The sequence below is a fragment of the Bufo gargarizans genome, chromosome 7 (assembly GCF_014858855.1).
Source record: "Bufo gargarizans isolate SCDJY-AF-19 chromosome 7, ASM1485885v1, whole genome shotgun sequence".
Lineage (NCBI taxonomy): Eukaryota > Metazoa > Chordata > Amphibia > Anura > Bufonidae > Bufo > Bufo gargarizans.
The window spans coordinates 841,036-863,965 of NC_058086.1; the positions used below are offsets into that span (position 1 = coordinate 841,036).

At 42.7% G+C, this 22,930-nt stretch overlaps 1 protein-coding gene across 1 annotated transcript in view; it reads right to left on the reverse strand.

The window, feature by feature from the left end:
• Nucleotides 1-19,600: 19,600 nt before the first annotated feature.
• LOC122943639 (cytochrome P450 2D14) overlaps nucleotides 19,601-22,930 on the reverse strand; it is an 89,874-nt gene continuing 86,544 nt past the window's right edge. Inside the window, exon 9 of the mRNA XM_044301531.1 lies at nucleotides 19,601-21,008. Within this exon, the coding sequence (XP_044157466.1) occupies nucleotides 20,827-21,008 (182 nt within the window). The 3' untranslated portion in view covers nucleotides 19,601-20,826. The remainder of the gene's footprint in view (nucleotides 21,009-22,930) is intronic.

Below are 22,930 nucleotides of genomic sequence, written 5' to 3' on the forward strand. Positions count from 1 at the left end.
GGCCTGCCTCCTGCTCATCATCCAGGATAATGTCGTCCTCGTTCTTCTCCCCCCATCCACGGACAACACCAGGGATCCCAGACAGGTTTAAAGCATGCTCTTCTTGCTCCTCCTCCTGTGCCCTGGCACCATGCTCCTCTGACTCCTCTTCAGACTCCTGTTGTTGACTTGTCTCAGATGGAATAGCCCCCCCTGGGAATTCATCCAACATTGCGACTTCCTCATCTTCCTGCTCCTGCTTCTCGATGGCTTGATCAATGACACAACGCAATGCACGTTCCAGATAGAAGGCAAAAGGTACGATGTCACCCTGGCTGCGACTGACCAGTTTGGTGATCTCATCAAATGGCCGCAGAAGTCTGCATGCGTCGCGCATGAGCAGCCACTGGCGCTGTGAAAAAAAAAACAAGCTCCCAGAACCTGCCCTGCCGCAGAGTTCGTACAGGTAGTAGTGCGCTCACCAGATTGGCACCGTTGTCGCACACCACTTTACCAACTGTCAAATTGAACGGTTTTAGCCACTAATCTGCCTGTGAACGCAAAGCTGAAAGGAGTGCAGGACCGGTGTGGCTCTTGGCTTCCAGGAACAACAGACGCAGCACAGCATGGTCTAACCTGGCATGTCGAATAGGTTCTGTGGATCTTGGGTGGTGCAGCGTAAGAGACAGTAGCAGTGGAAAAGGAGGAGTCAGCCAAGTAGGAGAGGGAGAATGGAGTAGGAGGAGGAGAAAAAGAGGCAGGTCTGCATGCAAGCCGTGGAGGTAAAACCAAATCCACGCAGGTGCCACGGGTTACATGCTTGACGGCCGTCGGAAGGTTCACCCAGTGGGCAGTAAAAGTTATATACCTTTGCTGCCCGTGTTTGCTAGACCACGTGTCTGTGGTCAGATGTATCTTGGCACCGACACTGTGCGCTGAACGTGGCCATATAGCTCCGGGATGCCCTTTTGCAAGAAATATTTCCTTCCTGGGACCTTCCATTGTGGTGTTCCAATGGCCACAAATTTCCGAAAGGCCTCCGAGTACACAAGTTTATATGACAGTAGTTGGCGGGCTATCAGTTCTGACGAGCCAACGGTCAACCGTTGGGCAAGAGGTTTATCCAGCATCATCATTTTCTTACGCTCGAACATTTGGGCCACGGAAGCCTGCCTTTTTCCTGACAAACGTGAGGACGGCATGATAGAAGGTGGAGTGGAGGACAAATGTGAGGAGAGATGAGAAGGAGAAGAGGCTGGACGGTGAGAGCCTGGAGTGTGGCTTTGTGGATTCTGACGACGTTGCTGCCACTAGGCTGGGTGATGGGAGGCCAGGTGCCTTCTTAAGACGGTCGTCCTTAGGTGAGTGTTGGGCTTACCACGACTTATGTGTTGACTGCACAGGCTGCAGATGGCAACACTATAGTAAGCAGCTGACACATTAAAAAAAGCTTACACTGCGGAGCCATGTGCCGGCGTCCTGCGAGTGCCAGATGAGACCGTACATGGTTGATGGCTCACTCCTGATACATTAGGAGTCTGGTTTTTCACTCCTGTGCAATGTAAGTTCGACCTGCTCCTCCTGCCTATCTGCTGGTCCATGTTTCCCTCTGAACTCCCCTCCTCTTCCTCTCTTGTGGGCACCCAGGTTACACCCATAGACACGTCATCATCAACGTCACCTTCCCCACCACTAACATTAGAGATCTCTGAGTAGGCAGCAACAGCGGGGACCAACCTCCTTGGGCTGATCTGGGTACTGTCATCCGACTGAGTGGTGGCTGTTGCTACTTGCTCTTCCTAATCCGATGCCAAGAATGGCTGAGCATCGGAAATGTCTTGTGATGGATCAGAAAATAATTCCTGTGACTCAAGTGGAGGGCATATGGTGGTGGTGGTGGTGGTGGTGGTGTTGTCTTTGGGGGTGCACACAGCAGAGAGTGAAGAGGGTGCAGATAGAGAGGATGAGGAGGGTGCAGAAGCGGAAGGCTGAGCGAGCCACTCAACTAAGTCTGGTGCATCCCTGACGTAATTGAACGCACCTTCTGCAACTTCCCACTTTGGCTCCAGCGATGGTGCTCCTGCCCTACTCCTACCTTCCCTGCGGAAGGGCCTGCCTCTTCCTCTGCCTGTCATTTTTTTACTGACCCGGTGACAAAAGTCTCTAAAGAAGCGCAGTGTATGTGGAAGAAGGTATATAACACCCCGCTTCAATATGTTGTTTTGGGGGGACACTGGTCTATCACACCAGTTATAAAAAAAAAAATCCTGGAAATTTTCTCACTGTGTGTAGCAGAGGTAACGCAGTGAAAGCGGCTAAATTTCTGCAGTACCCAAATACACTATTAGAAAAGTATATTCTTATATAACACCCCGCTTCAATATGTTGTTTTGGGGGACACTGGTCTATCACACCAGTTATAATACTTTTTTCTAATTGCGTTTATCACTCTTTGTAGTTGTACTATCGCTGCAGAACCGATCACAAGTCACAATGCTGCACTATACAAATCCACTATAATATGCTTTCTATATTAGAAAGTGTATTATAAGTGTATTACACCCCTAATTTTTTTTGGTGGCAATTAAGAATAAATTAGCAATTCTTTTTTTTTTTTTTACGCAGTACACCGCAGTCTGGGTCGTTACAGGCGCGGTTATACCAAAACATATAGAGGAGATAATTTTTTTTGCTATTTTTTTCATTGAAAAGCGTATTTTCAATGGAAAAAAAGCGTTTTGTTTTTTTTAACCACTTAATAGTCCCATAAGGGGACTATAACAGACAACATTCTGATTGATTTTAAAATGCAATGCACTATCCCTATAGTGCATTGCATTTAATGTCAGTGCTATTCTGAAACTGGCCAGAGAGGCGCAGCTTGCAGGAAATTACTAAATGCTGGTCTGGGACTTAAACGAGACCAAAGCCAGCCTTCACACACACATCGGCACCCAGCAATCGCATTTGCGGGGTGCCGATGGGAGACAGAGGGAGTCCACTCTCTCTGTCAGCACGTTACATGCAGCAGGCACCATTTCCCGTGGCATATAAAGTGTTAAATGGCCGGATCGGCACTCCTACTGGTACGGAATGTTAGAGCATGGCCGCGTGCAGCGCTTAGACTTGGCCACCGTAAAAAAGTGGCGGCCTAGCATAAGGCCCCTTAGTGACCGCTGTAAAAGGTATATGGGTGGTCACTAAGGGGTTAAAGGACAAGTGCACATTAGATGACCATTGACCATTGTGACGGACTGAACCGCTGGAGAAGCCTGAGGGCCAGCCTCCTTCCTACAAACTATGGACCCAGAACTATGGAGACCCCCTCAGACCTTTTGGGGTTACAAGGAACTATGAACCCTGATTTATGTGTGTAATTTATATGCCACATATTTCCTATTGCCCATTAAAAAGGCATGGTGTGCATTCAGCAACACAAAAAGGGTTAACTCTGCACTGAGACTCTCACTGATTGTGTTAGTGATGGGATTAAGATAGTTGATTATAATAGTAGACGACTCCTAGATGAGTAGATCACCCTATGATACACTCAGGAGATAATCCCATCACATGTGTCTCCTCCCTCCCTATTCATTCATTATGGAGGGGGTGAAGATGTCTGTTTGCATGTTGTTCATGGCTGATTGCGTTATGTTGTTAGACTTCTTGAACTGTATATATACTGAGTTGATAATATTATTTGCAGAAGATCCACTGGACCCAGGAGATCAATATTTATAATCCAATGGTCAAAAAGACCAATAATACCTGTTTTAGGTCAAATTTTAAAATATAACTTTTATTGTTATTTATTAGAATAATTTCCCCCACATATAATACAAAACAAACAAACAAGAAACAACTCTATTGAGAGTGTTTAAAAATATATATGTAAGGGATGGTGTCCACGGGGTGATTGTGGTACTGTATCAATACCTATTCCCGGATAGTATCCTTCTAAGAATGATAGTTGTGTTAAGTAAGTGCACCTCAAAAGGTTATCTTCACCCTTGATGGTGCCCTGGTGTTATATACCACCAGATTGTTCTATCATTCAGCGATGTGTGCGGTCTGCTATTAGCAACATTACATATTTATTAAAGCCATGTGTCTCGCTGCTTGTTTCAGCTTAGTATCTATTTCCAAAGCGACTCGCTACATCTACACCCTCGTGGTCATAATCCAGAGCATACTGCGTCTGCAGCTCGCAGTGCTGTGAATATGCTTTCCCTAACATACGTTTAAAAATTATTACGACGAAGCTCCCCCGACATGTTTCACCGCTCGCGCGGCTTCTTCAGGGGGATGGAGCTACATGCAACACGAGCGCTTGTGATGCGTAATGTTTTATAATCCCAAGGCGGGTCATCAGGGAGGAGAGCCAATCATAGCCTTCCTGCTCGTGTTGTAAGCGTCTGAAGGGGCCAATCAAATTGCCGTCTATTACTTATGACGTCATCCACTAGAGGTCAGAAGGTACGGGTTCATGCGCCTGCGTCAATACCCTCTTCCTACTGCGCATGCTCCCGCACTTAGACGACCAGGTCTGTTCAAAATATACATTAGATCTTCATTGGTTTAAATCGGAGCAGACTTATCAATATATAGAGAGGGGAGATATCCGCTCGGAACTTGTTAGATCCATATGGGAAAAATAACCATTCGGAGCTTACTATATCCACATGAACATAATAATACATTCCGAGCTGTGATTCATAGTAGATGTCGGATGTTCCAAAAGGAGAGGCATATTGACTATATTCCAAGTTTTTTAGTTTGCTTTTTTTCTTTCTCTCTTTTTTTCTCTTTTTTTCTCTTCTTTCTCTTTTTTTCTCTTCTCTTTTTTTCTTTTCTTTCTTTATTTCTTTTCTTTTTTTCTTTTTCTCTTTTTTTCTTTTTCTCTTTTTTTCCCCCTTTTCCTTTCTTTTTTCCTTTTTCAGATTCACATCTTAATTCTCTATGAAGCTTCTCACTTTTATTATCATGATTTTATATCTTCTCCATATATTGTGGAGCTCTCTATAATAGTTCTAATTTTCCTTATACCGTCGCTATATGTATTTAGAACCCAATTGGATGACTATTGCCATATATCCGTTCATTGCGGATTATTGGTGCCCCCATTATCTCAACTATTATTCCCAGTTTGATTCTTAGATATTATCTTTTATCTTTGGTGGTTAATATTCTCAATGTTCATAACTGATATACTTATTATTCATAATTCTCAAGAGAATCAAATCAATACTCAGTTTTTATTCAATCTTCCAAGCTACTTCAAGCTATTATTCAGATCTCTATTAGTACTATTAGTATTCTATCTTCCCCCCCCCCTTTTTCTTTTTCCATTCACTATTAGTATTCCTATAATCTAAAAAAGAGTCCCATTATCTCAGTGTCTATAGAAATGCTGTGAAAGAGAAGCCCTCATTGAGACCATTTGGGCTCATTGTGTTTAATCGATCTATCCATCGTGCTTCACACTGCAGAAGTTTTCTGTCCAAATTTCCGCCTCTGGGGCCCAGATTTAATTTTTCTATACCCCAGAACCGCAATACTGATATTTTATTTTCATGTACATATTTGATGTGTCTGGCAATTGGGGTGTCTTTGCCTGTCTCAATGGAACTGAGGTGGCCAGATATGCGACGTCTCAACTCCTGCGTGGTCTTGCCCACATACAGCATGGGGCAAGGGCACGATGCTATATATACAACCCCCGTGGTCTTACATGTAATTAATTCTCTAATAGTGTATTCTTTCCCGTCTCCAGGATTAGTGAATTTCCTTATTCGGGGGATGTACTTGCAGAAGGAGCAGTCTCCACAGGGGGTTGAGCCACTATATTTTGCTCTCAGTGATCTATTTCCCATTTCTTTTTCTTTTTCTTTTAGATGGCTATGAACCAATTGGTCCTTCAGATTTGGACCTCTTCTATAGGTGATGCTTGGATGTGGGGTAAGTACGGTCTTTAAATCTCTTTCTCTTCCAAATGATCCCACAAAAGTGTATACGTCAGAATTAAAAACACTTCTTTCTGACGCAAAAGAGAGACATCTTATTACAAAGGACGAATTTCAATACCTCTTTAAGAAGGATCCCACAATTCCCACTTTCTATGCACTTCCGAAGGTGCACAAGGACAAAGTCCCGGTCCCAGGTAGACCTATTGTGTCCGGCAATGACAATTTAACTCAGGGTATCAGCGAATATGTTGATAAAATCCTGAGACCCTTCGTGACTGGCCTCCCATCTTATATCAGGGACACTAAAGACCTTCTCCTGAAAATCAATGATATAACCTGAAAGGGATTTTCATAATCTTACTTTTGATACATCACAGATTAGACATATATTATACAAGCCTCCTCTCTTGTGAAATGCAGTACCTTGCATTAACATATCACACCCTCTGCCAGTCCGACACAATAGCAGCCTTCCTGACCAAAAGGCTATTTAACATCTCACCTCTATACATTGACAGGAACCTGTGATTTCCTATTTAACTTGTTAGCATGGAGAGAAAAACCTGTTCAATGTAAAATAACCCTTTCATGTATTGTATATAGCAGATGTCAGCATTGTTTAGCAAAGTTTCAACTGTATATTCACAAACACATGATTCCCAATGCCTTGTGAGTTCTAGGAGGATTGGTGCAATTGGAGCTGGAAGGACACTATGTTCCCACCCCCAACAAGCCCTATAAACTATGTGCTGGGAGAATAAAGATTTCAGATATTGACAACCTATGTTGAGTCAGGGCTGTCTTAGGCTCCTTTCACACTAGCGTTCGCTGGTCTGCTCGTGAGCTCCGTTTGAAGGGGCTCACGAGCGGACCCGAACGCAGCCGTCCAGCCCTGATGCAGTCTGAATGGAGCGGATCCGCTCAGACTGCATCAGTCTGGCGGCGTTCAGCCTCCGCTCCGCTCGCCTCCGCACGGCCAGGCGGACAGCTGAACGCTGCTTGCAGCGTTCGGGTGTCCGCCTGGCCGTGCGGAGGCGTGCGGATCCGTGCGGATCCGTCCAGACTTACAATGTAAGTCAATGGGGACGGATCCGTTTGAAGATGCCACAATGTGGCTCAATCTTCAGGCGGATCCGTCCCCCATTGACTTTACATTGAAAGTCTGGACGGATCCGTCCGAGGCTACTTTCACACTTAGCTTTTTTTTTTGCTATTTTAATGCAGACGGATCCGTTCTGAACGGAGCCTCCGTCTGCATTATTATGAGCGGATCCGTTCAGAACGGATCCGCCCGAACGCTAGTGTGAAAGTAGCCTTATCTCTCTGATCAGAAGCAAATAGGATATTCGTTGCACAGGGAAATATTCACGGGTGTGGAGGTCTGAAGCCTCATAATATAACCATCATAAACCTGCCTAGAAAAATAGCTAACAGTTTGGTGTCAGAAGGTGGGATCCGCCAAAGCAGTATCGGGAAAGTGATTCTATATTTAAGATATATATTATTACTGCCCTATACTGTAAGAGTGGATTATTTGAACCCGGTAAGCGCTTCTGATAAGCGTCTCCCAGGAATCTGATATTCCTAAAGTAATAGAGGGATCTGAAATCCCAGAGGAATCTGATATTCCTAAAGTAATAGAGGGATCTGAAATCCCGCAGGAATCTGATATTCCTGAAGAAAAAATGGGGTCTGTATTCCCTAATTTGAAAAACAGTATTGTGTGCAACGAATATCCTTTGCTAAACCTGTATATAGCTGTATAGTTGCTTAAGCATTTTTTTTTTAGTCGTTATATATATGTATAAGGTTGAATTTACTGTATAGACTGTGTATAGATTATGTATAGATTGTATGTGAGTTCATGCTGAAATTGAAGGTATAAAATTGGCCATCAATAGTTTAAAATCTGCCATAGATTCAGGAGTAATATGAGCCTGAATTAGAAGTAATACCATCCAGAATAGTTAAAATCTGCCATAGATTCAGGAGTAATATGAGCCTGAATTAGAAGTAATACCATCCAGAATAGTTAAAAAATCTGCCATAAATTCAGGAGTAGTTATGAACCTGAATTAGAAGAAATAGGATAAAAAAAAAAAAAAAAAAAAACACATAAACTGATAAGCATAAGGTTTATCAGTAAGTATTTTCGCACTGAACACAAACATAATTATCCTTAGATAAACCTTCAAATTCAGCTGATCTCACTGTATATTTTAGCTAAGTAAAAAAATAAATAAAAAAAAAATGGGCAATTCTTATGGTAAGAAGGATCCCATAAAGAAACAATTTTAAAATTTGGAACTGAAAATCATGTACCCTGAGTCTGCTGCAAATCTCTATGGTGAAACTGTCTCCTAAAAATGAATTGGGGGAAAGTCTAAAAAATGTTTGTCCAGAGGTGTTTAGGTCCATTTTACACTGATCCTTGGGTTGATAATATGTGTAAATGGACAGAAGGAATGAAATGTACTGACCCGTTCCCAAGAGAAGGGTCTTTTTCAGACTTTCATATGGCCATGATCAAGAGCCTGTGTCTGAATGACATAGACACTTTTCCATGGTACAAAGGAGACCCTCATTGGAATAAAATGTATATGAATACTTGTGGCCAAGCATGACTATGTGCAGAAGTTTTGGACTGACTTGTGCAGTTCAAATACAAAACAACAAAGTAGAATCCCCATTGTGACTCCAACTCCTGTCCCACCCCCATATTTAACAACAGAATCAGATGATAAGATATGCGCACACTTGACTCTACCACAGGTTCCTGGCTTTACAGAACCTGAGGAACAAGTTTTGTCTGAGAATACTAGCCAGCCTATTGTACAGTCTGCACAGCCCAGTAGAACAATATATGCAAGGGCATCAAAGATTCAAGGGATGAGCAAAGACACTAAATGGTCTATGCTCAAAGGGAGGAGTAGTATGGGCAGACCTTTCCCAGCCCCATGGACAATGAGTCCATTAATTCTGATGCCTAGATACTTGCAGCAGATACAAGAGGAATATATGACCAAACTGATTGAAAAAATAAAAACATTGATTATGATGATATTTTGCTTTTGTTTCCCTTGCCAACAGGTGCACCAACCCAACCCTCGTCTTAGAGGAAAAGATGGCACTGGATTATCTTTTAGCTTCTAAGGGGGGGGGGGGGGGGGGTTTCTGTGAGTTTATAGGAGAGGACTGCAGATACCAGGGATAAAGTCCAGGCCCATATAGATAAGGTCACTGTAGTTCAGGGCATAGATAGGGCTATTATTAATGAGAGATAGAATCCTTTCACAGCTTTGGGTGGTTTTGGAGATTTCCTGTTTTCCATAGGTAACTGGTTGAAGGAAATAGGAGTATATATCCTCATGTTGTTGTTTTTCTCTTTATCATATATATCCTGGTGAGATGCTCCTGCTGTTTGATCGATCGGATGGCCCAGTCACGTGCAGATAATCACATCCTCATCGCAGCTCCCAGATACACCACGGATCAACCTATGTCTTTGATGGAATCGATGTCCAACTAAACGTTCTTCGCCACGTCACACCTTACCACATCAGGGCTTAGAGTCTACTCCCCGAAGAATCGAACCGAAGGAGGGATCATCATCATGGAGGCAATAACACCCAAGGAGCACCACAATCGACGAGGGCAAGCTGACGAAACCGAAGATTCAGCAAGAGACTCAAAGAACACAGGGGACATATTGCAGAGAGGAGGGAACTGTCGTGGAAAGTTTTATTAAGCATAGGATGACTATGGTAGACTTTCTTTTTGGCTTAGGAATGGTATGTAGGTCTATAGATCAGCACTCTGGTTCCTGCTACCCATGTGAAAGCCGCCACCGTTGGTTTGAGAGGGATCTAATGGCTGCTGGCTCTGAAAGCAATGTTCTTAGTGAAAGCTACCAGCGGGTCCTCATCAGCAACGGTGGGGTATGGCACGCTGATGCCAGTCTCACTGAACCATGGGCGCCCCAACATGAAACATTGGTTGGTGAGACTGGTGTCCATGTGAATGCTATATCACCTTTCTTGGTCGACCCTGTTTTAAAAGACCTTCCTCAGGGACTGATCCCCCCTTTTGGAACCATGTCTAACAGAGATTCACTGTGGGTTAGTAGCATCTTTGTGCCAGATTAAATAGATGCTGTCCGATTAGGGCCACATTTGTTTAAAAAAAGGGCTGATTCATTTGGGAGCATTTGCGCATGTTCTGGGTGTGGTGGTGGATGGTGAGTGTTTGAGCGCCACCCACTGGCACTCTCAGGAAATGTGCGAATGTGGACCTTCCAGGTCTAAAAAGAATTTCTATTGGTCAAGGCATAAGGTGGAATGTACCTGCATATCTGCAACTTTACTGGGCAGCCATGTGCCATAGAGGGCGGGGTTAGCCCAGTAAAAGGTCTAACCCGAATATCCTATCTATGTGTAGAACTTACATGCCTTATGTTTTTTCTTACTTTTCTTTCTTCTCTCTTTTCACTATGCAGGAGATTTTTTCCTACTGTGCGCCAAATTACACAGAAGGTTTTTTTTTCATCTCCTTCATAGTCTTTAGTGTCTTCATGTGACACACACACACATATATATATATATATACATACATACATGCATACATATATACACACACACACAGCCTTAGATGGAGAAAAACATACAGTGATCCCGTTTTTATATATATATATATATATATATATATATAAAAGTTGGGATCAATGGTTGGATTGAAAGGGATTTTCATAATCTTACTTTTGATACATCACAGATTAGACATATATTATACAAGCCTCCTCTCTTGTGAAATGCAGTACCTTGCATTAACATATCACACCCTCTGCCAGTCCGACACAATAGCAGCCTTCCTGACCAAAAGGCTATTTAACATCTCACCTCTATACATTGACAGGAACCTGTGATTTCCTATTTAACTTGTTAGCATGGAGAGAAAAACCTGTTCAATGTAAAATAACCCTTTCATGTATTGTATATAGCAGATGTCAGCATTGTTTAGCAAAGTTTCAACTGTATATTCACAAACACATGATTCCCAATGCCTTGTGAGTTCTAGGAGGATTGGTGCAATTGGAGCTGGAAGGACACTATGTTCCCACCCCCAACAAGCCCTATAAACTATGTGCTGGGAGAATAAAGATTTCAGATATTGACAACCTATGTTGAGTCAGGGCTGTCTTATCTCTCTGATCAGAAGCAAATGGGATATTCGTTGCACAGGGAAATATTCACGGGTGTGGAGGTCTGAAGCCTCATAATATAACCATCATAAACCTGCCTAGAAAAATAGCTAACATAACCTTAACATCAAATACTATCTTGGCAAGCTTGGACGTAGAATCCTTATACAGTAATATACAACATCCACTTGGTATAAAAGCCACCAATAATTTCCTAAGCACTAAAAGTAGTAATTTCACAGAGCACAATCACTTAGTATTATCTATGTTAGAATTTATTTTAGAGCACAATTATTTTATTTTTCAGGATAAAATATATCAACAAATTAACGGTACCGCTATGGGTACGTCATGTGCACCAACTTATGCAAATTTGTTTTTAGGGTAGTGGGAGGATAATTTAGTTTTCACGGATGGGATGTCGTCGTATACCTGCCACATTATATTTTGGGGCAGGTATATCGACGACATACTCATCTTTTGGGAAGGAGATAAGTCACTTTTTCATGATTTTACCCAAGCACTAAATGACAACAATATAGGTATGAAATTCACATATGAGATTCAGGAGAGGGAAATAGTGTTCCTAGATTTAAAAATCAAAATCATCGAAGATGGGCACCTGAGCACTGAGATACATAGAAAGCCGAGCTCCACTAACAGCTATTTACACTGGTCCAGCTGGCATCCAACACCCCTGAAAAGGGGAATACCCACTGGCCAGTATCTGAGGGCTCGACGCAACTGCTCAGATGAGGCCTCCTTTATGAAAGAAAGTGGGCAATTGTGGGAGAGGTTCAAAAAGAGGGGATACCCTACGGCCCCCCTAAAAAAGGCCTTTAATAGGGCGAGAGCGACGGACAGAAGGGATCTCCTGAAGTCACCTTCCATAAAAAAGAATGAGGTCATCAGGTGCATCGGCACCTTTGATGGCTATAATAAAGAGATCTGTAGTATTCTGGACAAATATTGGCACATCATTCAGACAGAAAGAGATTTAAAGACCGTACTTACCCCACATCCAAGCATCACCTATAGAAGAGGTCCAAATCTGAAGGACCAATTGGTTCATAGCCATCTAAAAGAAAAAGAAAAAGAAATGGGAAATAGATCACTGAGAGCAAAATATAGTGGCTCAACCCCCTGTGGAGACTGCTCCTTCTGCAAGTACATCCCCCGAATAAGGAAATTCACTAATCCTGGAGACGGGAAAGAATACACTATTAGAGAATTAATTACATGTAAGACCACGGGGGTTGTATATATAGCATCGTGCCCTTGCCCCATGTTGTATGTGGGCAAGACCACGCAGGAGTTGAGACGTCGCATATCTGGCCACCTCAGTTCCATTGAGACAGGCAAAGACACCCCAATTGCCAGACACATCAAATATGTACATGAAAATAAAATATCAGTATTGCGGTTCTGGGGTATAGAAAAATTAAATCTGGGCCCCAGAGGCGGAAATTTGGACAGAAAACTTCTGCAGTGTGAAGCACGATGGATAGATCGATTAAACACAATGAGCCCAAATGGTCTCAATGAGGGCTTCTCTTTCACAGCATTTCTATAGACACTGAGATAATGGGACTCTTTTTTAGATTATAGGAATACTAATAGTGAATGGAAAAAGAAAAAGGGGGGGGGGGAAAGATAGAATACTAATAGTACTAATAGAGATCTGAATAATAGCTTGAAGTAGCTTGGAAGATTGAATAAAAACTGAGTATTGATTTGATTCTCTTGAGAATTATGAATAATAAGTATATCAGTTATGAACATTGAGAATATTAACCACCAAAGATAAAAGATAATATCTAAGAATCAAACTGGGAATAATAGTTGAGATAATGGGGGCACCAATAATCCGCAATAAACGGATATATGGCAATAGTCATCCAATTGGGTTCTAAATACATATAGCGACGGTATAAGGAAAATTAGAACTATTATAGAGAGCTCCACAATATATGGAGAAGATATAAAATCATGATAATAAAAGTGAGAAGCTTCATAGAGAATTAAGATGTGAATCTGAAAAAGGAAAAAAGAAAGGAAAAGGGGGAAAAAAAGAGAAAAAGAAAAAAAGAAAAGAAATAAAGAAAGAAAAGAAAAAAGAGAAGAGAAAAAAAGAGAAAGAAGAGAAAAAAAGAGAAAAAAAGAGAGAAAGAAAAAAAGCAAACTAAAAAACTTGGAATATAGTCAATATGCCTCTCCTTTTGGAACATCCGACATCTACTATGAATCACAGCTCGGAATGTATTATTATGTTCATGTGGATATAGTAAGCTCCGAATGGTTATTTTTCCCATATGGATCTAACAAGTTCCGAGCGGATATCTCCCCTCTCTATATATTGATAAGTCTGCTCCGATTTAAACCAATGAAGATCTAATGTATATTTTGAACAGACCTGGTCGTCTAAGTGCGGGAGCATGCGCAGTAGGAAGAGGGTATTGACGCAGGCGCATGAACCCGTACCTTCTGACCTCTAGTGGATGACGTCATAAGTAATAGACGGCAATTTGATTGGCCCCTTCAGACGCTTACAACACGAGCAGGAAGGCTATGATTGGCTCTCCTCCCTGATGACCCGCCTTGGGATTATAAAACATTACGCATCACAAGCGCTCGTGTTGCATGTAGCTCCATCCCCCTGAAGAAGCCGCGCGAGCGGTGAAACATGTCGGGGGAGCTTCGTCGTAATAATTTTTAAACGTATGTTAGGGAAAGCATATTCACAGCACTGCGAGCTGCAGACGCAGTATGCTCTGGATTATGACCACGAGGGTGTAGATGTAGCGAGTCGCTTTGGAAATAGATACTAAGCTGAAACAAGCAGCGAGACACATGGCTTTAATAAATATGTAATGTTGCTAATAGCAGACCGCACACATCGCTGAATGATAGAACAATCTGGTAGTATATAACACCAGGGCACCATCAAGGGTGAAGATAACCTTTTGAGGTGCACTTACTTAACACAACTATCATTCTTAGAAGGATACTATCCGGGAATAGGTATTGATACAGTACCACAATCACCCCGTGGACACCATCCCTTACATATATATTTTTAAACACTCTCAATAGAGTTGTTTCTTGTTTGTTTGTTTTGTATTATATGTGGGGAAAGTTATTCTAATAAATAACAATAAAAGTTATATTTTAAAATTTGACCTAAAACAGGTATTATTGGTCTTTTTGACCATTGGATTATATATACTGAGTTGATCTTCAATAAAGGGAGTTCCTGTTTTACCCTTCATCATGTTGAGGCTGGTGTTTGGGTAACTGATCGACACTGGGGATTGCTATACGCTGAAGATTTGCTATACTCCCCTGGCTATAACTACTAGCTCTTGTAAGAGATGTTCCTGTTCCTGCTCTCTGGATTTAGGAGAGGTTCCCCCACTGGAGCCTGGAGCCTTGTCGTAGGTCCAGGGTGGGTAGGAGACGTCGAGACCTCAACGAAGCTTCGGCGGTTCGTGGGGTCTGCAGTGCTTACGGTGTCAAGTAGAGTGCTTGGAGTCCTCGGGAAGCACTAGGAGCATCCATCAACGGAGGTATCCGGTCAGGGTGCCAGGAGATCCGTTATAACCATGGCAGATCCAAGCTCTCTATACAGTTATTTCAGTGGCTAATTCCTGCCCCATTATTAAGAACAATTAATGCTTGGTCCATTTGAGCATACATGTGTACGGGGAGGGGGTGGTTGAGAGAAAAAGCTGTCGGCTAAACAAGTTTTTGTCCAACAACTAAGATGTATGGCCACCTTCAAAGATAGCAAAGGTTGTTGCAGAAGACCTTGTAATTCTTGCCTCATCTATGCTCTTAGGTCAGTGGTCCAGAGCAGGGTTTCTCCAGTCCTCATGACCCCCCAGTATGTCATGTTTTCAGGATTTCTTCAGCATTGAGCAGATGACATCGTTAGGGTGCTGGCACACGGTGCAGTTCTGACATACATTCAGGATGCAGTTTTCAGCCAGTTTACCAGCCTCGTTAAACCATGGTGTTCTGCATTGTGGGAATTATTCATTTAATTTCAGCATGCTACAATACAAAAAGTCACCCTAAATGCATGTCAAAACAGCACTGTGTGCCAGCACCCTTGTTGTCAGGACTTACCACACATATTCTGTGGGACACAATTTGTGGGATATTCTCAAATCATGACCTGGAAGGTGGGCCCTGAGGACTAGAGTTGATAAACACTACTCTAGAGCATCAGAACTATAACATCTTAGACTGGTTGCTAAGGATGTATAAGTACCTACATAGTTATAATGCACAGTATAACTACAAACCAGAGATGACAAAGCTGTTAATCTCAAAACGGAGTTGAAAGTAAGGAGGGAAAAAGCAGCTTGGCAACAGCCATTCCCTTCCTTATCTGGGCCTGTATACTCTATAGTAAGCAGTGTGTGTGTGTTGCCAGTAGCTTAAAAGTCTGTTCTTCTAGCTGTTGGGGAATGGTTAGAGTCCTGGTAATTCTGCCCACACATAATTAACAGCCATTTGTGTATATACTGATACAGAGAGAGTGGTGAATCACTGTGTATAGGTGGGGTAATCGGGACTTTCACTGTCTCTTTTAGGAATCCAGTCACTCTTTACTCAGAAGTCTTTCTCCAAATCATATAAACTCATTTATCATAGAGCTGAGCTTCTCCCTTTCTATCATATCCTGGTCTTAGAGAGGACATCAGAAATCATCTGAAAGGTTCACTTCAAAAAGACCTGTCACAACAAAATGCAGTGCAACCTACAGAGACCACGTTATAGAGCAGGAAGAGCTGAGCAGATTGATATATAGTTTTGTGGGAAAAGATTCAGTAAAACTAGTATTTTTTATACATTTATAACTTTATTTTGACTTCAGTTGTACACAGGGGAGGTGTTATTAGTGAGAGAGGTCAGCAATATAATTTAGCGGATAACCCCTTTAAGTTTATAAAAAACTGAGGTTTAAATGTATAAATGAAGGTGCACGTTTATTAAGACTGTAGTTTTAGACTCTGGTCTTAATAAGCCCCTGCGCTGGCAGTGGATCCTCGGGAGTTATAAAGAGGCGGCGGCGTCTACATAACTTTGGCCATAACTTAGGATCCACCGCTGATTCTAAATGTAAGACAGCTTCCTTGCTGTCTTACATTTAAACCATTTTCTACACCTAAACCAGGCGGGAGTGGGGAAGAAGTCGGAGATTCTGACGCAGTATGGTGTGCAACAGAATCTGCTCCAGATACGTCACAAAAGTTTGTAAATTACCCCTACATGTTTTGCTGAATGTTTTGCCACAAACCTATATATCTGCTCAGCTCTTCCTGCTCTATAACAGGCTGCCTGCAGATCGCATGGCATTTTGTGGTGACAGATTCTCTTTAAAAAAGAGGGCGGTCCTATACCAGAATAGGTGACAAATGGAGTTAGGACCTTGTGATTTTTCATTTTTAAATGTTTTACTCCCTGCCAGGTATTAGTCTGGATGCATTAGTGCTTCTTACAAATATGTATATGTATATATGAATACATTTATCTGTGATAAAGAAGTCTGGTGCCTCTCATACATCTGTAAATTAAGGTCTCACACAAAGAGCAAAGTTTGTAGAAGAGTTTATTGAGTAAATGATTTACAAAAATAGTAAAGTTATTAAGCGTGAAAACTAGAACTTAGTAGGAAGCACGTGCATGGAGGTCTGCCTCCTTGCTTAAGCAAAGGGCTTTTTTTCTGGCCACCTGCCATTTGGACATTCTCCTTACAATTTGCAGACTCACAGTAAGAGTTAACATCGTATTAACAACAATATATCTAGAACACCATCTCTGTCTCGCATATTTTGATCAGCATTTCTTGGACTGTCCTACCCAGGGTTGGACTGGCCATAGACCCAGGGGTCTGCCTGAGCCCTCCGCCATGAAGGTTGATCTGATGTTTCTATAGCTGGCAGCATCAACTACCTATCTACCTGGCAGCTACAGGTGCCCTCCTGACTTCTTAATTCAATTGTATTGCCATACCGAGGTAACTGGAGTAGGAGGATATAAAATGGCACTGTGGGACATCTTCTGGGGAGGTATTTTGTGCTGCTGGCAGGGGCGGATTAAGTGCATGATAGGCCCGGGGCTGTCTACCCAACTTGGGCCCCCCCCCCCCATTTTAGTTTAGTTTTTTTTTTTTTTGTATGAAGAGGCTGCGGTGCTTTATGAGCGCCACAGTCTCTTCTTAGGCCATATGACATCTTCAGACAAAAAAAAAATACCCCAAATTGGGTCCCAAACTGAAAAATTTGGTCGTCAAATTTAAAATACATATAATTGTAATAAAAAAGACATGGAGGAGAATACAGCACCACATACCTGTTACATCCAGTGACATCTCCTGTCATGTAGACCTTCTATTTCCTCTTCTCCTCCATTTGACCCAGACCACCATGGCAAATTCTTTCAGCCGCATCTCGTCTCTACAGTTTGTAACACAGACACGTTAGATTTCTCAATTTTTCCATCAACCTCCTCATCCTGGTGTCCCCACAGTATCATCCTGCCACCCCCAATACTTTGCCCGTTGTGCTCCCCAATGCCCCAGGAACTATACTGCTGAAAAAATAGTGACCCTGAAAGATATAATTGGGGTAATTTATCAAACTGGTGTAAAGTAGAACTGGATTTCCAAAAGAGCTGTCAAATATGAAAGGTGGAATCTGATTGGCTGCTATGGGCAACTAAGCCAGTTCTGCATTACACCAGTTTGATAAATTACCCCAAATGTCCCTATAGTGTCCACAGCAGCTATAATGTCCCCTAGAGACCCCCAGTAATAATACCACCCTCTATTGTGCTCCAGGCAATAATCCCTGTATAGTGTCCCCAGAAATAATAGAATTGCCCCTATAGTGCCTCCCCAATAGCAACACCCCCATATAGTAATTTCCAGCACACTGCCCCCACATAGTAATCCCCCCATAGTAATTTGCCCCCACACAGTAATTTGCCCCACACTGCCCCCACATAGTAATTTGCCCCACACTGCCCCTACATAGTAATTTGCCCCACACTGCCCCCACATAGTAATTTCCACCACACTGCCCCCACATAGTATTTTGCCCCCACATAGCAATTTTCCCACATAGCAATTACCCCACACTGTCCCCACATAGAAATTACCCCACACAGAAATTACCCCACAGTCCCCACATTGCAATTTCCCCCACACAATAGTTTCCCCCACATAGTAATTTGCCCCCACACTGCCCCATATAGTAATTTGTCCCCACATAGCAATTTTCCCACACTGCCCCCACATAGCAATTTGCCCCCACACTGCCCCATCTAGTAATTTGCCCCCACACTGCCCCATCTAGTAATTTGCCCCCACATAGTAGTCCCTCTCATAATAATTTTCCCCCACATAGTAATTTGCCCCCACATAGTATTCCCTCATAATAATTTGCCCCCACACTGCACCATCTAGTAATTTGCCCCCACATAGTATTCCCTCATAATAATTTGCCCCCACACTGCCCCATCTAGTAATTTGCCCCCACATAGTATTCCCTCCCATAATAATTTGGCCCCATACAGCCCCCACATTCCCCCCCATGTTCGATCGATTTATCTTCCCTAATAGGTCCTCCTGTGTCCCCCCCAAGTAGGCAAATGAAATAAAAAAATAAAAAATGAACAAAAAATGAAAAAATAAATACTCACCTATGTCCAGGGCCAGGCGCTTGCTCGCAGAGGAAGGCGGGCGGGATGAGTCAGGCGCGTCACAGTGCTGCGTCCCGGCACAGGCGCGCGATGACGTCATCACGCACGCCTGCGCCGGGATTTCACTACCGCATAGGCCTCAGGCCTACAAGGCCTGAGGCCTATGCGGTGAATGCCGGTGATCGGCGACGGGACAGGGAGCTATGCGCTCCCATGCCCCGCCGCAGTATGTGGGCGTTCGGGTCAGCGTTGGGCCCCCCCAGCGGTGCTGGGCCCGGAGCTGCCGACCCGAACGTCCCTATTGTAATCCGCCACTGGCTGCTGGGGCATTATTTTGTGGTGCAGTGTGGTATTTGGTTCTTCTGGGGCAGTATAGTGGGCTGTACTGTGGTATTTGCTTCTGCTGGGGTAGTATTTTGTGCTTCAAAATGGTATTGTTGGCTCTACCTACTTTTGTTGTCTCTGCCTTCTGGCAATTTGGACCCACTTAGAACATGGGGCCACTTTTTTTTTCAGGGCCACTAAAAGTTCCCAGTCTGCCCCTGGTCCTACCCTCTTAGTCTCCCTGCATCAAAAGAGGGACAGTAAATGTCCCACAACAAATTCTATCTTAGCACATCAAAATTTGTCACCCAAAATCTGTTCTGCCAGTTAAAATCAGATAGCACATATCCTTTTCTGAACATGATTATGGGGGCTGCCATCTTGCCTCAGCTGTTCTCAACAGCATTTACACAGCATAAAAAAAATGCTTAACAGCAGCCGAATGGGTCATAGACATAATGGTCTGCAGGGGACCTCACTGACTTCTACCGGAGAGTTTTCTAGGCATGCTGTGTGACCTGTGCAAAGGTCAGTGTACAAGGAACGAATAGATAAGCTTTGACAATGCAGGATTTGCAGGATTTAATGTTTTTTTGTCAATATAGATATTGACAAGGAAATAACATCACCGAAAATTATTTTAAAGATATGTTAAACATAAAAACGTGATTTAAAACAATAGGTCATTTTCTGATGACACATTTACTTTAAGTAGGCTATGATATGCATATGATACAATATTGTCAACTGATTATTAGAAATGTTATATATGATTATTTCCTTATCTTATGACATTGCTATTGCTTTAAGGTATAAAATAAATGTTGATACTATTAAAAAACCTGATTAAAAAGCTGGTTTTCTTTTGTTGAGTCAAGGCTCCGTTCCCAAGTTTTGCTTTTTCTTAATATGCAAATTAGGCCTTTGGTGCAATTAGGGTGTCACCATTGCTCTGGTTGCACCCAAGCAGTGGCGATGCCCTCATTGCACCAGATGTTTAATGTGCATAGTTAAACGTATCATAACTCGGGAACGGAGCCTCAGTTCAACAAAAGAAAAATCAGTGTTGTAATCAGGTGAACCAAAGCTATGTGTCTATACAAACAGTTGGATAGGGAGGTCACTGGTAACAGATTTCCTCTAAAGGGGTTCTCCGGGGCTCTAACTAAAGTCTCACTTTGTACTAACCTAAGCAAAAAAGAGAGTTTCAGCAGTATTAACCCTGCCATTGCACCTCAGACTCCATGATCTCGGCTGTGATCACGTGATCTCCTGACTGGCTACAGGCTGTTCTGCTGAAGTCCTGACTAGATGTGCTCCTGTTTTTTCCTACTTAGCTACATAATGTACATGCAGACGGACAGGAGAGGAGTTCATCCGGTCAGGACCTCAGCAGAGGTGAAACAGAAGGGTAAGTACTGCTGAAACTCTCTTCCTTCCACAGGCTAGCCAAGAGCATTTAGGTAAAGTCCAATAGAACTCCTTTAATGCTTTAGCCGAACCATCTGAATATTATAAGAAAAAACAAAAGCATCTGTACATATATATTGAAACTTAGCAAGGACTTCTATAATTATATTTTTTTATGACAACACAGAATCCTAGTGCCGATCAATTATACTGTATATATTCAGATCTCAGTCTGAAAAGTTATACTCTAGGCACAACATGAATATTGTAGGGATATGGACTTAGTGTCAATGCATAGATCGGATCTTCTCTTGGACGAGGTTGGTCACTTGGTATCTCAAATGTAAGTTGCTGTAAAAATGTTGTAAAAAACAGGAAGAGTTCCATTCTGGCAAGTTGTTCTCCTAAACAAGCCCTCCGACCTACAAGAGAAAAAATATTGGTTCACATTTACTTTTCTGATTGCTATAAAATGTGGTACAATTTGATGCATCTAGGTTTAATGAAATTATCTGGACCAAGAAGTGTGGCTTACAGGAAATGGGACATGACCTAATACGTGTCATTTTACACCAAAATTGCACCAAAATTCTGATGCAAAATTCTGTCTCAAAGTAAGCCAATAGTTGGTATAAAGACAAAAGTGTCCATCTCTGCACCAAATGTATACTCCAGCTGGGGCCCCAAGGCAGGGGCGTTGCTAGGGTCTGAAAACATCCAGGGCACAAGCCCACTGTGTTGAAATTGTACATTAAAGGCATGCTTAAAGGGGTGTTCTGGTTTACACAAATGAAGTGCAGTACTGCAGACTGCAGTCATTATATAATACAACATTCGGTAACTTTTCCAATATCTGTTATGTTTCATTTCTTCACCACTGCAGAAATCTTTGCTTGGGCCCTTTAATATTGACGGGAGTGGACCCTGGGCAACTCCACAGATCATCCCCCCACCCCCCTGGTACTTGTTCTGCTGATCCGCTACTTGCGGGCTGTGCGGGCATGAGTTCAGTCACTTCAGGTCACGGGTCCCACAGGACGAGATTGCACACAGAAGTCACTGAACACATGCCCGCGGGGGAGTGGGGGGATGATCTATGGTGGGTTGCCCAAGTGCAATACCAGGCCAGCATAACATTCGGGGCACTGGACAAAACATCTGGGGCTCAAGCCCCGACTGTTTTGACCTAACGACGCCTCTGCCACAAGGGATACATTTGCTATATGTCTAGAGAGCTTGTCTAAGGCCTTATGCACACAGTGCAGTCCGCAAAATAAGGACACATTCTATGTGCATTCTGCATTTTTCTCACTCCAATCATTAGAAATGATTATTTTTGTCCACAATATGGATAAGAATAGGACATATAAATGCAAAATTGTGCTGTCAATTTTTTTCTGCAGACCCATAGGAATAAATAGGTCCATGTGCAATCCCCAAAACATGCGGATCAGACATGGATGCAAAATAAGCCCTAAGGAGGAAATAACCATAAAACTCTCCATTTTTCTATGTCATGTCTGTGGAGTATGCTTTGCAGCAAAGTGATTTTGAATGTGGGTGTTACATTTTTAGGGCCCGCTCACACGATGGATTTTGACGCTGTCAAAATTCGCCACTTATACTGTGGCAGAAACCATAGAGGTTGTTCACTTTTGATGCCATGGGCCCGCTAACAGCTTAACTCATTAATCAACTCCATTAAATGGAGCTAAGCCATAAGTGTAGTACACCAGAGCAGACACTACCATTCCTACACCCTGCTACTGTCTCTAATAGGCTAACTATAGTGTCAACTGTGTATTTATTCCAGGTCATTTGCTACTGTGCATTAATAGTATTGCTATGAAACTGTTTTGTTCATGCACTGTTCCTGCTTCACCAGCAGGTGGCAGTTTATGTGGCAGAGACAGATCTTTAGATACTGTTCCTGCTTCACCAGCAGATGGCAGTTTATGTGGCAGAGACAGATCTTTAGATAGAATGTAACTTACCATTCCATTGTCCCCTATTTTAGGCAGAAGTGGGATAGTCATGCTTCCTACCAAGGGAAGTGTTGCAGGAAGCAATAGTCATTCTAGAATTCAGTTCTAGAGTCTAAACTACAGTTGGAAACGGATGAATCAAGTCACGGGGCAGTGAGGGGAATACCCCTCCCTCTGTGACGGGAGTCTCCAAACGGAAGCAGCTCATAGAGCACCAATCTCCCTACAGATATAGTCAAAGGCACCCCACTAAAAGGTACCAGAACTGTCAGAAAGTCCAGCTACCAGACCAAAGCCAGAGTCTAGCACAGCAGAGAAAGATAAAGTAAGGTATCCCAGTTTGCCTGCCAGCTTACCCT